This window comes from Lithobates pipiens, unplaced genomic scaffold (genome assembly GCF_037356315.1).
Source record: "Lithobates pipiens isolate NorthernLeopardFrog02 unplaced genomic scaffold, aLitPip1_a1.2 Scaffold_167, whole genome shotgun sequence".
NCBI classification, from domain to species: Eukaryota; Metazoa; Chordata; class Amphibia; order Anura; family Ranidae; genus Lithobates; species Lithobates pipiens.
The window spans coordinates 152,644-168,334 of NW_027507753.1; the positions used below are offsets into that span (position 1 = coordinate 152,644).

The following is a 15,691-nucleotide window of genomic DNA, read 5'->3' on the forward strand; positions in this document are numbered from 1 at the left end:
AGATGCACTCCATAGAAGTTAGAAGTGCACTGCTAGGTACAGGTAGCTGATCTTAGGACTGACTGCTGCGGATTGTACCCAGGGAGATTCAGGACACAGGTCTACAGGATCACTAACACAGATCCCAATGGAAGCTGGAGCATAGATTCCCCCTGGGCGCGGAGTCTAAGAGCCAGCAGGTGTTCACCAGAGCCTCCAGTGGTGAGGATGGACTTCGCAGCAGTCTGGCTCCAGGTCGCGGCCCCTAGGGTCTCACAGCTCACACTCTCAGTAGACTACAAGAGAAGGAAGCAGCAGGCTGGGACAACAATGATAGTAAGGGTATAAGGCAGAGTTCAGGGCAACTAGCAGACTGGAACAGAGTACACGCCAAAGGTTCTGGGTCACAGGCAGACAGGGATGGTTGTGGACATGCCAAAAAGTGAAGGTCACAAGCAGACAGGAATCGCTGAGAACACACCAATGTCAGTAACAGAGACAAACATAGAGCACACAGCAAGCAGGAACCCAACCACACCTTGGATACTTTAGTGGTTTCTAATCACTACTAGCTTGCGGTGCACAGGTTAATATAAGGTTCCCTGATAGGGCCTGGGGTGGAGCCATGCTAGAGGAGAGGTTATAAAAACCACCAGGTGGAAGTGTCTGGCCTCTTAGTCTGAACACATGAGGGGAGGTATTGGTAAGCAGACAGAGGAAGATCACTGCATAACAAATAACAATTACACCGCCTGTTTCATGACCATCTGCAATTGTCTGAAGTCACTGGTGTGAGTAATCTACCCTGCTGCCATGTTACTCAAGCCCTGGAAAAAGTGGAAATGATGCCTGCCCTTTGAGCTGTTTCCCCTTGTGATTGTGCTAGCCTCAGCCTGTGAACCTCTGTCCAGTTAACTGTTGCCCTCATGATTGCAAGCCTTCAACCTATGCCCTGTAAACTGTTGAGGGCTGTATGGTTAACCCCTGCTGTAACTATCTGCTGTGTATTCTGGTGGAGGGAAAGCTGAAAGGCGTGACTGGTGGACACCAGAGGCGTAACTAGAAACCTCAGGGCCCCGGTGCAAGAAATCAGGAAGGCCCCCCCAAAAAGCATTATTTTGATACTTTGTTTTTTTTTTACAATGTATAACAAAAGTAAAACATTTCTGTTTCTGATTTAAAGTTACCATAACTGTCAAGAGGAAGCTTCTATGAACAACTTTATCCATGCCCAAAAAATGCAGCTTGCCCATGTCCCCCAATGCAGCGCGTGTCCCCCAATGCAGCGCGTGTCCCCCGTGCAGCCTGTGTCCACCAATGCAGCGTGTGTCCCCCAATGCAGCCTGTGACACTAGTTCAGTGTGTGTCCCCCAGTGCAGCGTGTGACCCCCCATGCAGCTTGTGTCACCAGTGCAGCCTGTGTCCCCCAGTGCAGCGTGTGACACCAATGCAGCGTGTGTCCCCCAATGCAGCCTGTGACACCAGTTTAGTGTGTGTCCCCCAGTGCAGCGTGTGTACACCAGTGCAGTGTGTGACCCCCCATGCAGCTTGTGTCACCAGTGCAGTGTGTCCCCCAGTGCAGCGTGTGGACACCAGTGCAGTGTGTGTCCACCAGTGCAGCGTGCCGTGTATCCCCCAGTGCAGCCTGTGTCCCCCATGCAGCCTGTGTCCCCCGTGCAATGTGTGTCCACCAGTGCAGTGTGTGACCCCCAATGCAGCCTGTGTCCCCCAGTGCAGCGTGTGGACACTGGACACCAGTGCAGCGTGTGGACACCAGTACAGTGTGTGACCCCCCATGCAGCGTGTGACACCAATGCTGCCTGTGTCCCCCAGTGCAGCGTGTGACACCAATGCAGCCTGTGTCCCCCAATGCAGCCTGTGACACCAGTTCAGTGTGTGTCCCCAGTGCAGCGTGGACACCAGTGCAGTGTGTGACCCCCCATGCAGCTTGTGTCACCAGTACAGTGTGTCAACCAGTGCAGCCTGTGTCCCCCAGTGCAGCGTGTGACACCAATGCAGCGTGTGTCCCCCAATGCAGCGTGTGACACCAGTTCAGTGTGTGTCCCCCAGTGCAGCGTGTGTACACCAGTGCAGTGTGTGACCCCCCATGCAGCTTGTGTCACCAGTACAGTGTGTGTCCCCCAGTGCAGCGTGTGACACCAATGCAGCCTGTGTCCCCCAGTGCAGCGTGTGACACCAATGCAGCCTGTGTCCCCCAATGCAGCCTGTGACACCAGTTCAGTGTGTGTCCCCAGTGCAGCGTGTGGACACCAGTGCAGTGTGTGACCCCCCATGCAGCTTGTGTCACCAGTACAGTGTGTCAACCAGTGCAGCCTGTGTCCCCCAGTGCAGCGTGTGACACCAATGCAGCCTGTGTCCCCCAATGCAGCCTGTGACACCAGTTCAGTGTGTGTCCCCAGTGCAGCCTGTGTCCCCCAGTGCAGCGTGTGACACCAATGCAGCGTGTGACACCAATGCAGCCTGTGTCCCCCAATGCAGCCTGTGACACCAGTTCAGTGTGTCCCCCCCAGTGCAGTGTGTGACCCCCCATGCAGCTTGTGTCACCAGTGCAGTGTGTCCCCCAGTGCAGCGTGTGGACACCAGTGCAGTGTGTGACCCCCCATGCAGCTTGTGTCACCAGTGCAGCCTGTGTCCCCCAGTGCAGCGTGTGACACCAATGCAGCGTGTGACACCAATGCAGCATGTGTCCCCCAATGCAGCCTGTGACACCAGTTCAGTGTGTCCCCCCCAGTGCAGCGTGTGTACACCAGTGCAGTGTGTGACCCCCCATGCAGCTTGTGTCACCAGTACAGTGTGTCAACCAGTGCAGCCTGTGTCCCCCAGTGCAGCGTGTGACACCAATGCAGCCTGTGTCCCCCAATGCAGCCTGTGACACCAGTTCAGTGTGTGTCCCCAGTGCAGCGTGTGGACACCAGTGCAGTGTGTGACCCCCCATGCAGCTTGTGTCACCAGTACAGTGTGTCAACCAGTGCAGCCTGTGTCCCCCAGTGCAGCGTGTGACACCAATGCAGCCTGTGTCCCCCAGTGCAGCGTGTGACACCAATGCAGCCTGTGTCCACCAATGCAGCGTGTGACACCAATGCAACGTGTGTCCCCCAATGCAGCGTGTGACACCAGTTCAGTGTGTGTCCCCCAGTGCAGCGTGTGTACACCAGTGCAGTGTGTGACCCCCCATGCAGCTTGTGTCACCAGTACAGTGTGTCAACCAGTGCAGCCTGTGTCCCCCAGTGCAGCGTGTGACACCAATGCAGCCTGTGTCCCCCAGTGCAGCGTGTGACACCAATGCAGCCTGTGTCCACCAATGCAGCGTGTGACACCAATGCAGCGTGTGTCCCCCAATGCAGCGTGTGACACCAGTTCAGTGTGTGTCCCCCAGTGCAGCGTGTGTACACCAGTGCAGTGTGTGACCCCCCATGCAGCTTGTGTCACCAGTACAGTGTGTGTCCCCCAGTGCAGCGTGTGACACCAATGCAGCCTGTGTCCCCCAGTGCAGCGTGTGACACCAATGCAGCCTGTGTCCCCCAATGCAGCCTGTGACACCAGTTCAGTGTGTGTCCCCAGTGCAGCGTGTGTACACCAGTGCAGTGTGTGACCCCCCATGCAGCTTGTGTCACCAGTACAGTGTGTCAACCAGTGCAGCCTGTGTCCCCCAGTGCAGCGTGTGACACCAATGCAGCCTGTGTCCCCCAATGCAGCCTGTGACACCAGTTCAGTGTGTGTCCCCAGTGCAGCGTGTGGACACCAGTGCAGTGTGTGACCCCCCATGCAGCTTGTGTCACCAGTGCAGCCTGTGTCCCCCAGTGCAGCGTGTGACACCAATGCAGCCTGTGTCCCCCAGTGCAGCCTGTGTCCCCCAGTGCAGCCTGTCTCCACCAGTGCAGTGTGTGACCCCCCATGCAGCCTGTGTCCCCAGTGCAGCGTGTATCCACCAGTGCAGTGTGTCCCCCAGTGCAGCGTGTATCCACCAGTGCAGTGTCCCCCCCAGTGCAGCCTGTGTCCCCCAGTGCAGCCTGTGTCCCCCAGTGCAGCCTGTGTCCCCCAGTGCAGCCTGTGTCCCCCAATGCAGCCTGTGTCCCCCAATGCAGCGTGTGGACACCAGTGCAGCGGTGGTACTGCAGGGGGGCAATGGTGGTACTGGAGGGGCACTTCTTACTGATCCCATCCCCCCACCAATCTCATCCTTAAACACTGTGCAATCGCAGAGGGGAGAGCTCCTCCGTCGCCTTCAATGAATTGGTCAGCCCAGTTTTTTAAGTGTCTGCTCCACATCCCTTACAGTATCTCTGCCTATGGATAGGCGGGGGCGGAGCGCTTCTCTCTCACAGTCTCTCCCCTCACAGTTGATGAAAGCCCCCCTCCCCGCAGCATGAACCTAACAGACACAAACCCCCGACAGGCAGGTGGGCCCTTCACGCGTCGGGCGGGCGGCCAGTGGGCCCCCTGAAGTGGTGAACTACAGGGCCCTATCTCCCGGTAGAGGAAGACACCCAAGGGGCTCAAAGGTCCCCCTCTGAACCCTGAAGCTATTGAGACAAGCTCGCCTACATTTTACCTTGTTGGAGAAGATACAGGAATTGGCTAACTGAATTTAAGAGAGTATGGTGCAAAATCACCTCCCGTTGATACCTTATACCATAAATATCTGAAGCCCTTATGCCAAGTGCCAACCACAGGCTCCTATACATATTAAAGTGTGATGTCGATGTGAAAATCGCTCTATCTGCCTAGAGAAATACTTTCTTGTGGTTCTCCTTTTTCTTCCTGCATATTTCTCTTGGGGTGCCCCCATGAAGAAATGTAAAAAATTGATAAAGCTCCTAAGGAAGCGTTGACCAAAACACGAAACATGTAGAGCGCCAGAATATATTTAAGATTGGTTCTGTAATTAATACCCTGTCTAGCGTAATCCATTCTTATATTGTGATAGATACACACTACTTTTATTGTTAACTACAGGGCCCAGTCCCGCTTGCGACTGTTGCGACTCTGATAATTTCGCCACTGCTGGACACATTATACATGGGATTACCCTCTGCACAGTGAAATAGTGTAGAGAGAAATCTCTTAAATTTTCTAAGTTCAGCCTGATGGTTACATGTAGGAAAAGCACAATTATAAGGCCTCTACTAAGTTTATAACTATAAATGGAGTAGTTAATTTAGAGAAACAACATCACATACATATCATAATGAATCGAACTAGGAAAGCAAAATTCAAGAAAACAAGTAGTTTTAAACAACAATTTTTTTTAATGTAACAAAATATAAAAAAATACAAAAATATGTACAAATAAACAAAAAAAAACTATTTACATATCCTCCTGATCCTCCCCCGACCTGGTGAGCAGACGCTGTAGGGACATATTCATCCCAGTCATCTGCTCACCAAGGTACCGAATAGCCTCCAGTTGCCTATGAAGGCTCCTTCGGCACCTCTCCAGAGCCACATACTGGCGGCGATTGTGGAGGCCCAAGGAACGCCCTAGCCTCCTGATGTAGGCGTACTGCCTTTCTTGGACCTCCAAAATGCGCCGCTGATAATCTATATGTGGCTCTGGAGGGGGGGGGAGGGGGGGGGAAACCGCGGCCTGAGGCACGGAGGAGGAGGAGGAGGAGGCAGCACCCATGGCTGTATCCAGGTGGGGGGGGGATACTGGAGGATGGAAGGGCCCTGGAGAAGCTGCTGAGGAAGGACGGTCAGGCCAACCAGACGCGGGCAGGTTGGACTCATCCACATCCACGGGGTGAAGCTCAAGGATAAAGACTTCACCTGTGAGGAAAAGGAAATACATTAGATAGATAATACAATACATACATTACACATGGCTTCTGCACTCTAACCATACATAACATGGTAACATGGGGACGGTTACTTTGATTTACTTCATCGGCGCAGAGCACTAGCCTATTGTCAGATTAGCTCAGTGTCATGAATTTTGGTGATACGCAAACAACTGTGTTAGGCTGGGTTCACACTTGTGCGATGCGGGAACCCTGCGATTCCACTACGGGTTCCTCCATCGCACCCGACTCGCACAACAGTTCACAACGACATATGCGAACTGCTGGGGAGTGTCATACAATGTTAATGACACCCCCATTTCAGTTAGCATGTCGCACTGCAAAGTGTCAGTTTGGACATGAATCAGATCGCATGGGTGCCATGCGATCCGATTCTGGTGCGGAAACAAAAAAGGTTCCAGTGCGAGTTTAGTCCGAATGCGATACGATTTCAGTCATACTATCTGTATGGCTGAAATCTCATTGCACGGACATCGCCTGCAATTTGCACTGCAGTGCAAATCGCATGCGATTTTGCACTATGCAGCAGTGTGAACTGGCCCTGAGCCTAGGTTTCCACAAATTTGATGGATAGCAATGTTAACTGTGAAGTTGACTCAGAATGCAGTTCACATGCACACTAACCCCGCTTTTCATTTAGGCCATTTTAATGTGACTTGAGGTCCATATACCTCCAGAATACACAGGCATGGCTTCAAGTTACGGCAGAATCGTGCAACTTTCAGGCTTTTCAGGCCAACACAGCCTGAAATTTGTACAATTCTGCCGCAATTTTGATGCGACTTTAAAGCAATGCCTGTGTATTCCAGAGGTCTATGGATCTCAAGTTGCATCAAAGTGGGACCAAAGTAGTGCAGGGACTACTTTGAAGTCGCACAGATACAAATATAATACTCATTGGAAATCATAGAGTACAAAGTCGCAGGACAAGTTGCACAAGTGGAAATGGAGCCTAAATGAAAAGTGGGTTTTTGTGCATGTGAACTGCATTCTGATGGGCCAACTTTCCAGTTAACATTGCTAGCCATCAGATTTGCCCGTAGCCTTTACAGCGCATGCGCAGGAACGATGATCAGATTTTACTACCACTACCATGAGCTAGTTTCACACTTGTGCGACTTGAAAGTCAAATGCTTTTGCCATGATTTTTGCCATGACTTGAAGCAATGTTTGTGTAATCTTGATGTCTCTGCCACAAGTCGCATCAAAGTCAGACAAAAGTAGTACAAAAACTACTTTGAAGTCGCACAGATATGAACTGAACTCCTTGGTAATCATGGTGTGTGGCTTGTCATGCGACTTTGCAGTCTCAAGTAGCAGGACTAGTCGCACAAGTGTGAAAGGGCCTGAGGCTGTCCATACCACCTGATCACTGGTTTAGTGTATTTTTTTACTGGTGGTGACTCGTGATTCTTTCAGTGTACTGGGTTCTAAAAACTGATATGACTCTTTAACTCGGTAACAACTTGTATGATTCTTTATTTAACCACTTGCCGCCCACCCTATAGGCAATTGACGGCGGCAAAGTGGTTTCATAATCCTGACCGGATGTATTATGACGTGATCAGGATTATGAGCCGCTGCGCGCCCCCGGGGGCGCGCATCGCGGCGATCGTTGTTGCGGGGTGTCAGTCTGACACCCGGCAACTACGATCTCGGTAAAGAGTCGTAGTCGTACTCATAGACGGAGAATCTTTACCACGTGATCAGCCGTGTCCAATCACGGCTGATCACAGTGTAAATGGGAAGAGCCGGTGATCGGCTTTCCCTCACTCGCATCTGTCAGACGCGAGTAGAGGAGAGCCGATCGGCTGCTCCTCTGACAGGGGGGGTCTGTGCTGATCGATTATCAGCACAGCCCCCCCGAGGATGACCACACTGGACCACCAGGGACACCACCAGACCACCAGGGAAAAGGTAATCCTCCCTAGACCACCAGGGATGCCAGTTAGCACAATGGGTGCCAATCAGTGCCCATAATGGATGCCAATCAGTGCCCACAATGGGCATCACTGATTGGCATGCATTATTGTTTGGCACTGATTGGCATCCATTACTATAGCATAACACCAATGCCGCCTATGAGTGCCCACCTGTGCCGCCTATGAGTGCCCACCTGTGCCGCCTATGAGTGCCCACCTGTGCCGCCTATGAGTGCCCACCTGTGCCGCCTATGAGTGCCCATCTGTGCCGCCTATCCATGCTGACCATCCGTGCCGACCATCTGTGCCGCCCATCCATGCCAATTTGTGCCACCTATCAGTGTCCGTCCGTGTCGCCCATCAGTGCCGCCTATCAGTGCCACTTCATTGGTGCCCAACAGTGCCGCCTTATCAGTGCCCATCAGTGTAGCCCCATCAGTGCCCATCAGTGAAGGAGAAAACGTACTTATTTAAAAAGTTTTGAAACTGAAACAAAAAAATATTTTTTTTTTGAAAATTTTCGGTATTTTTTTTATTTGTAGCGCAAAAAATAAAAACCGTAGAGGTGATCAAATACCACCAAAAGAAAGCTCTATTTGTGGGAAAAAAATGATAAACATTTCATTTGGGTACAGTGTAGCATGACCGCGCAAATGGTCATTCAAAGTGCGACAGCGCTGAAAGCTCAAAATTGGTCTGGGCAGGAAGGTGTTTAAGTGCCCCCCGGTATTGAAGTGGTTAACTCGGTGTACTGTGAATGAACTCCTGACTCTTGTTTTAAGTTTGTATCCAGTTCCTGAGTGTCCTGTGCTTAGAGTCAGCTGATCTCACTCAAGGATCATATTACCAGGCCTGCTCTGCTATGTATGTACTGAGTGAGTGCACAGAGTGAAGTGTTTCAAACGAATCAGTTCACTCAGATAAATCGATTCATCCGACATCCAGTTCACTGAAAATAATCGATTCAAAAGAACGAATCATTCATGAACTGGACATCACTAAATCAGACATCATGAGGAAAGAGTTTAACACCCTAGGCGAAACCTAATTTTGCCGCCCCTTTGGCCCCACCACTGACTCCACCCCTTTTGCCCTGCCCATGTATACAGTACACCACCTTTTTATAGATTGCTAACATTTTGGGGGTGGAGTCCGTCACTGAGCCTGGAGGTGGTGGGTGGGGGCATCGGTAAGGCACCCAGGATTGATGTGTGCTCTAGGCCAGCACCTACCTTGTCTATAGGTAGCACTGGCCCTGTACAGGGGATATGTACACAGATAATTTAAGGCACTGATAATCAGTGCAGGCCCTTCAGTACCACCTATCAGTGCCCATGGGCACTGAGTGATACCTATATGCAGTGTCACCTCCATCACTGCAGCCTATCGGTGGGAACCCGTCATAATGGGCACAACAGGTGTATAGACCTGGGAACTTGGCTCAGGGATGGTGAGAACCCCTCATAATGGGCACAACGGGGGTACAGACCCGGGAACTCAGCACAGGGATGGTGAGAACCCCTCATAATGGGCACAGCGGGTGTACAGACCTGGGAACTCAGCACAGGGATGGTGAGAACCCCTCATAATGGACACAGTGGGTGTACAGACCTGGGAACTCAGCACAGGGATGGTGAGAACCCCTCATAATGGACACAGTGGGTGTACAGACCCGGGAACTCAGCATAGGGATGGTGGGAACCCCTCATAATGGACACAGTGGGTGTACAGACCCGGGAACTCAGCATAGGGATGGTGAGAACCCCTCATAATGGACACAGTGGGTGTACAGACCCGGGAACTCAGCATAGGGATGGTGAGAACCCCTCATAATGGACACAGCAGTTGTAAAGACCCCAGAAATTAGCACAGGGATGATGGGAACCCCTCATAATGGGCACAGCGGGTGTGCAGACCTCGGGGGGGCAGCATTTTAGAAATTATTGGCTATATTTTTCTCCTGCAGCTGCTGGTGGAAGGGAGAGGAGAAAAAGACAATTTCAGATGCTGCAAGTGAGGGAAAATACAGCCCAGTTCTAGTAAATGGCATGCTGCACTAGTATCAGCAGCAGTAACCTGGAGAATCCCTATGGACTAGTAATGGGCAGCAGCCTGGTCACCAGCAGAAGAAAGAAACAAACAGAGCCAACACAATGACTGCCCTGCACAGCACTGATATCAATAATAGCATTGTGTGTGTAGCTTGACACTGATCATCACTCACACACATCCTCTGCTTCCAACCTGCTGTGCAGTGATCGGGGGAGGGGGGACATTCCAGGGAGCTCAGGGGTTATCAGAAAGAGCTGAACTGAACGCTGATATCATATCATCCTGTCCTTAAAGTTGCAGACAGCGAAGGAACGATTTACTGTGCCATGTAATGGGCGGGCTGAGTGTGTACAGAGCAGTCAGTGTATGCCACCAGCATTTCATATTTAAAATACTATTTCCCTGGAAAATACTAAAAAAGTTGTACTTACTCCCTGCATCTGCCGCGTCTGGCTGGTCACCTTCCGGCGCATCCCCAGCAGCCTCTCCAGGGCAGGTCTCCTCCACCTCCTGCTCAGCAGCTGTTGATCAATTTAATATAGAAAAGACAATTACAATCTGCAGTGTACAACAATCTCACACACATTAGTACAAAAACATTGAAACATGTATGATCACTCAGCAGCAGATACCAGCAAGATTATACTAACTTACATGTGGGCGTTGCCGCCTCAGCCTCTTCCTCCTCCTCAGTCTCCCCTTCTGACTGCATAATGACGAGACCTATTTAATAATAAAGGAGAAATGATGAACTTTACAATGTTCAAGCTTTAAAGATATTACTATAAATACTGTATAAAGATAAAATTAAATAATTATCCATTAGCATGGCAATCCAAAAATAAATTACAAAAACAGTAAAAAAAAAATAAAAACAGGGAGGCACTTACCTGTCCTGGTTCCAGCGGCAAGTGCTAGGTGCACGACACTGATCAGGCGCCTCAGTTCAGAGCGGCGACGTTCTGTCAGATTACGTAAATTACACAAGCGCTTGCGTTACCTGACAGAACATCATAGAGGCTCCACCTGTCACTGCTTGAGTGAGAAGCAATGACATTGGAATCGACAATGGAAGGCTGGACAAATGGAAAAGGATCCTGTATTAGTGTCACTACTACAGTACTACTGTACTTACTGGGTGTTGACGCAGAGGATGATGATGACGAGGACTCCTCCTCCGGCCTCGGCTTCCGGCGGCGCTCCTGGATACGATCTTTAAATAAAATCAAACACAACATGGTGAATGCCCGATGCTTGCCAATCAAAAAACCCTCCTGCACAATGTAATGCTGACACCAACCTTGATGAGCCAGGAGCTGGCTGATCTCCTCCTCCCCTATGCCCGCTAAGAGCTCCGCCTCATGGGGGAGGAGAGGCACCCGCTTCCCTCTGCGACCCGACTGCCTGCGTTTACGTGCAATGGAGCTGCAAAACAAACAGAGAAGAGAAACGGGTTCCATAATTAATCGACAATTGTAATCTGAACATGACATCAACACAGGAAACAATTGTAGAATGAACCAGTAGTATGAAATGCAAATGGAATTTTTGGATTAGGCACTTTTTTTCATTTAGCCCAAGATTTTCACTTTTTTTTTATTAACCAAATTCATTTTAAGAAAAAGGTATGCTTTTTTGGTCCATAATAAAATATAAAAGAGTAAATAAATATTCATATAAATGTCCACTGTCCAGTCCACCTTTCTAATTAGGCGCTTGTGTGAACTGTGTATGGTGTAAATTACCTTTCTTGTGTCTTTTGCATTAACCACTTGTGGATTTGGACCCCTCCACATATGGTGGCAGGTCCGCAAGCTGGTTAAGTCCAGCCACCATAACAAAATATTTTTTTTTTATACTTTAGGGCCGGTTCACACAGCGGGCGATGCGAGGCGACACGACTCGCCTCGCCGCTATCTTACAAGTAGCCCCCGTTCTGTACAATGGAACCGTTCTCAGAGGAGCGACTCGAGTCGCTCCGACTCAGAAAAAAGGTTCCTGTACTACTTCTGGGCGACCTCGGGGTGACTTGCATTGACTTCTATACAGAAGTCATTTGCAAATCGCCGCTGAGGTCGCGGCAGGTCGCGGGGAGGCAAGTCGGTGTCGCCTCGCCTTGCCTGCAGTGTGAACCGGCCCTAACTTTTTTTCAATAACAAAATATGTAAAACCCAGTGTGGTGATCTAATGCCACCAATAAAAGCTCTATATGTGGCGGGAAAAGGGCATACATTTAATTTGGGTAGTACATCGCAGGAGCGTCCAATTGTCAGTTAACCACTTCCTGACCGGCACACGACAATGTACGTCGGCAGAATGCCACGGGCAGGCATATTGGCGTACAGGTATGGGCATTTCTATATGCCACCCTGCCATCGCGTGCGTGCCGCCAGTCGGGACCCCCATGAGTCCGGTCGGGGGTCCCGCGGGCTCCATCGCTGTGGGGATACCCGCGATTGTCTCGCTGGGCGGATGAACGGGGAGATGCCATAAACAGCATCTCCCCATTCTGCCTAGCAACAAGTGACTGATCTCTGCTACATGTGATTGGAGCAGAGATCAGTGTTCAGTCACTAACACACAGCCACGCCACGCAAAGTTAAAGAGGAAGTAAACCCCTTCAAACCACTTTGACCTACAGGTAAGCCTAGATTAAGGCTTACCTGTAGGTCCAAGCAATATCTCCTAAACCTATATGGTTTAGGAGATATTTGGCCGAAAATGGGCACCGCTGTCTACGGCGCATGCGCAGGCGCACTAAATGCGGCAAGTCCAAGAATGGATTTGCCTAATTTGTCGACTCCCGTGCACATGCGCGGGAGTGACGTCATCGCAGCTTCGCCGAATGGCAGCAGCGGAGCTGCGAGACGCGACTCCCGCGTGCATGCGCGGGAGTGACGTCATCGCGGCTTCACCGATGTCATTGGTCGGAGCTGCGAGACGCCACCAGCAAGATGGATGCGGCGGACTACAGGGGACAGCGGCGACTTCGCTGGCTCCTGTGTCAGGTAAGTGACACATAATGGACTACTATGCGATGCATAGTAGTCCATTATGCTTTACCTTTGCAGGGAAAAAAAGAGGAAGTAAACTCATCAGGGTTTACTTCCTCTTTAAGGCCCATACACATGGTGGGACTTTTTGACAACAAACATGCAAATTAGCTGTTTTGGAGCAACATCCGACTGTGTGTACGCTCCATCGGACAAACTTTTTCTGTTTTCATCTGACTTTTGTTGGCTGTGCGAACGGACAAACTTTCTGGCAACAAAAGTGCGATGGAGCAAAGTCCGAACCGTGTGTACGCAAAAGTATCGGACTTTTGTACAAGGTACAAACACGCATGCTCAGAACCAATGCAAAAGATCAGACAACAATACAGAAGTTCACCAAAGGTAGCGATGGAGTCACTGAACGTCCTCTTTTGAAGCAGCGTCAGTACGTTGTGACATCATTACGTTCGTGTTTGTTATGAAAAAGTCCGACCGTGTGTATACAATACAAACTTGTGGACCACGCCCTTTGTACAAAAGTCCACGGAAAAGTTTGTACAAAGTCCGACTGTGTGTATGAGGCTTTAGTAACACTCCCCTAGGACAGACTTAAAGTGGAGGGCCACCCTGAAAAACAAAAACATTTAAAAAAATTCTAAAAAAAAAAAAATGAAAAAAATTTTTTTTTAACTTACCAGAAATGCCTGTTGCTAGGCACTTTATCCTAATCTTCCTCTTCCGCGGAGATCTTCTGTCTTCTGTCTTCGTCGCGGCGTCTTCTGGGTAATGAGTCGCGCTGTGTTCTGGGAACTGTGTGTTCCAGAACACAGCGCGTCCCATTCGGAAAGCGCTGCGGGACTCGCGCATGCGCAGTAGCTGCGGGACTCGCGCATGCACAGTAGGAAACGGGCAGTGAAGCCATAAGGCTCCACTGCCTGTTTCCCTTACAGGGAATGGCGGCGCCGGGACCCGAGAGCCGAGGGACGGGTCGGCCTCGGGCAGCCAACATCGCGGGCGCCCTGGACAGGTGATTGTGTTTATTAAGTCAGCAACTGCAGTGTTTGCAGCTGCTGACTTTTTTTTTTTTTTTTTTGTTTTTTTTTTTTTATTTTAACCGGCCCTCCTCTTTAACCCCTACACTGCCACCCCCTGGTTAACCCCTTCACTGCCAGTGTCATTTACACAGGAATCACTGCATTTATATAGCAGTGATTGCTGTATAAATGACAATGGTCCCAAAAATGTCCGATGTGTCCGCCATATTGTCGCAGTCACAATAAAAATCGCCGATCGCCTCCATTACTTGTAAAAAAATAAAAAATAAAAAAATGCCATAAAACTACACCCTATTTTGTACACGTTATAACTTTTGCGCAAACCAATCAATAATCCATAATTGGGATTTTTTTTTTTTTACCAAAAATATGTTGAAGAATACGTATCGGCCTAAGCTGAAGGAAAAACATTTTTATAAATAATTGTTTTTTATTGCAAAAAGACAAAAAAAAAAAAAATAAGAGAGCTTTATTTGAGGGGAAAAAAAGGCCAATTTTATTTGGGAGCCACGTCGCACGACCACGCAATTTTCAGTTAAAGCGACACAGTGCAGAATCGCAAAAATTGGCACTGTAATTTGGCATCCAAATCCTCTGGGGCTGAAGTGGTTAAAATGTAAATACATTTTTTTTTAAATAAATCGGAAACGTTACTTACCGTTTTAGGTCGCTGAATTTTTTGCGACAGGCAGTCGGGTCACGCTGGTGGTGGTACTGCTCCTCCACCTTCCGGGCAATCTCCTCCCACTTCTGCCTCTTCCACTCTGGCGTGGTCTCTCTTGAGCGGGGGCCACACAGCTGCATCCAGCAAGGAAGAGTTTCTCTTACGAGGACCTGGGACTCTATATGAGTCCAGGTGATATTCCTCTTCCTGCTGGATGCAGCCTGTTTCCCCCTCTTGCCCTGTGATCTTCTCCTCCTCACTGGCACTGGCACATCTGCTGCCAGAGTAGATGGCCCTGCCAGTGCTTCCTCCGAGGCCGAGCGCATGTTTGTGCAGGTCATGTTGCTGCTCGCCGCCATTTTCGATTTGTCTCACTCCACTGACTGCCTGGACGGCGGACGGCGGACGCTGGGGCGGAGACGCACAGAAATGAACGACGCAGATTCGACATGAGCGACGCAGTTTCGACATAGCAACTTAAAACATACACGTATAATAATATTCGGCGGGATCGTTGCACGTTTATAATAATATTCGACGGGATCGTCGCACGTTTATAATAATATTCGGCGGGATCGTCGCAACTATACGACACTGCAATCGTACATTTCGGCAATCGAATGCTCCGCCTATAGGCTATATAGTTTAGCAGCTCCATCGAATCTTCTTTATCCATTCGACAGATACCATAAGCCTTCCAAGACAGATTCGACCGTAATTTATGTGGATTTTCGGACGAATGCAATTTTTGCACGAAAAACGAAATAAATAAAAACGAATTTCGGGAGTAACTAAATAAATAAAATTTAAAGACGAAAACGAAAAAACGAAACAAAATATTCTAGTCTGCACATGTCTACTAAAAGCTGCGCATAAAAAGAGGGGTAAATAAATGGTTACCCACTGATGATCATAAGAAAGTGGGCAATATGGGAGCCCTCATGGTGCCGTTTGGCTGGAGACACAGTTGTCTGGATGACGGCACCCCTCCCCCCTTTTTGCCATGCGCCATGGCGTTGGTGGGCATTTCTTGGCGACGCACATATGGGCGCTTTCCCTGGGCAGTGTCTGGCATTCAAGGCTCTCCACACACCGGCTCACACACAGCTGGGGCTCTCCTTCTTCCCCCACACGTTCTACTCAATCCAGGTAATTGTGCATTTCTCACCTTTCTCACGCTCCTAAACGCATCCACTTTCTTATG

The 15,691-nt window shown here is 49.8% G+C and overlaps 1 protein-coding gene across 1 annotated transcript; it reads right to left on the reverse strand.

Moving 5' to 3' along the window:
- Positions 1-5,229: 5,229 nt before the first annotated feature.
- Positions 5,230-14,846, reverse strand: LOC143986540 (uncharacterized). Its single transcript, XM_077484917.1, has 6 exons — positions 14,539-14,846; positions 11,076-11,200; positions 10,911-10,988; positions 10,430-10,498; positions 10,207-10,296; positions 5,230-5,769 (listed from the first exon to the last, which is right to left on the reverse strand). Exons 1-6 carry the CDS (start codon positions 14,844-14,846, stop codon positions 5,309-5,311), a joined length of 1,131 nt encoding a protein of 376 aa, XP_077341043.1. The 3' UTR covers positions 5,230-5,308.
- Between the last annotated feature and the right edge of the window lie 845 nt (positions 14,847-15,691).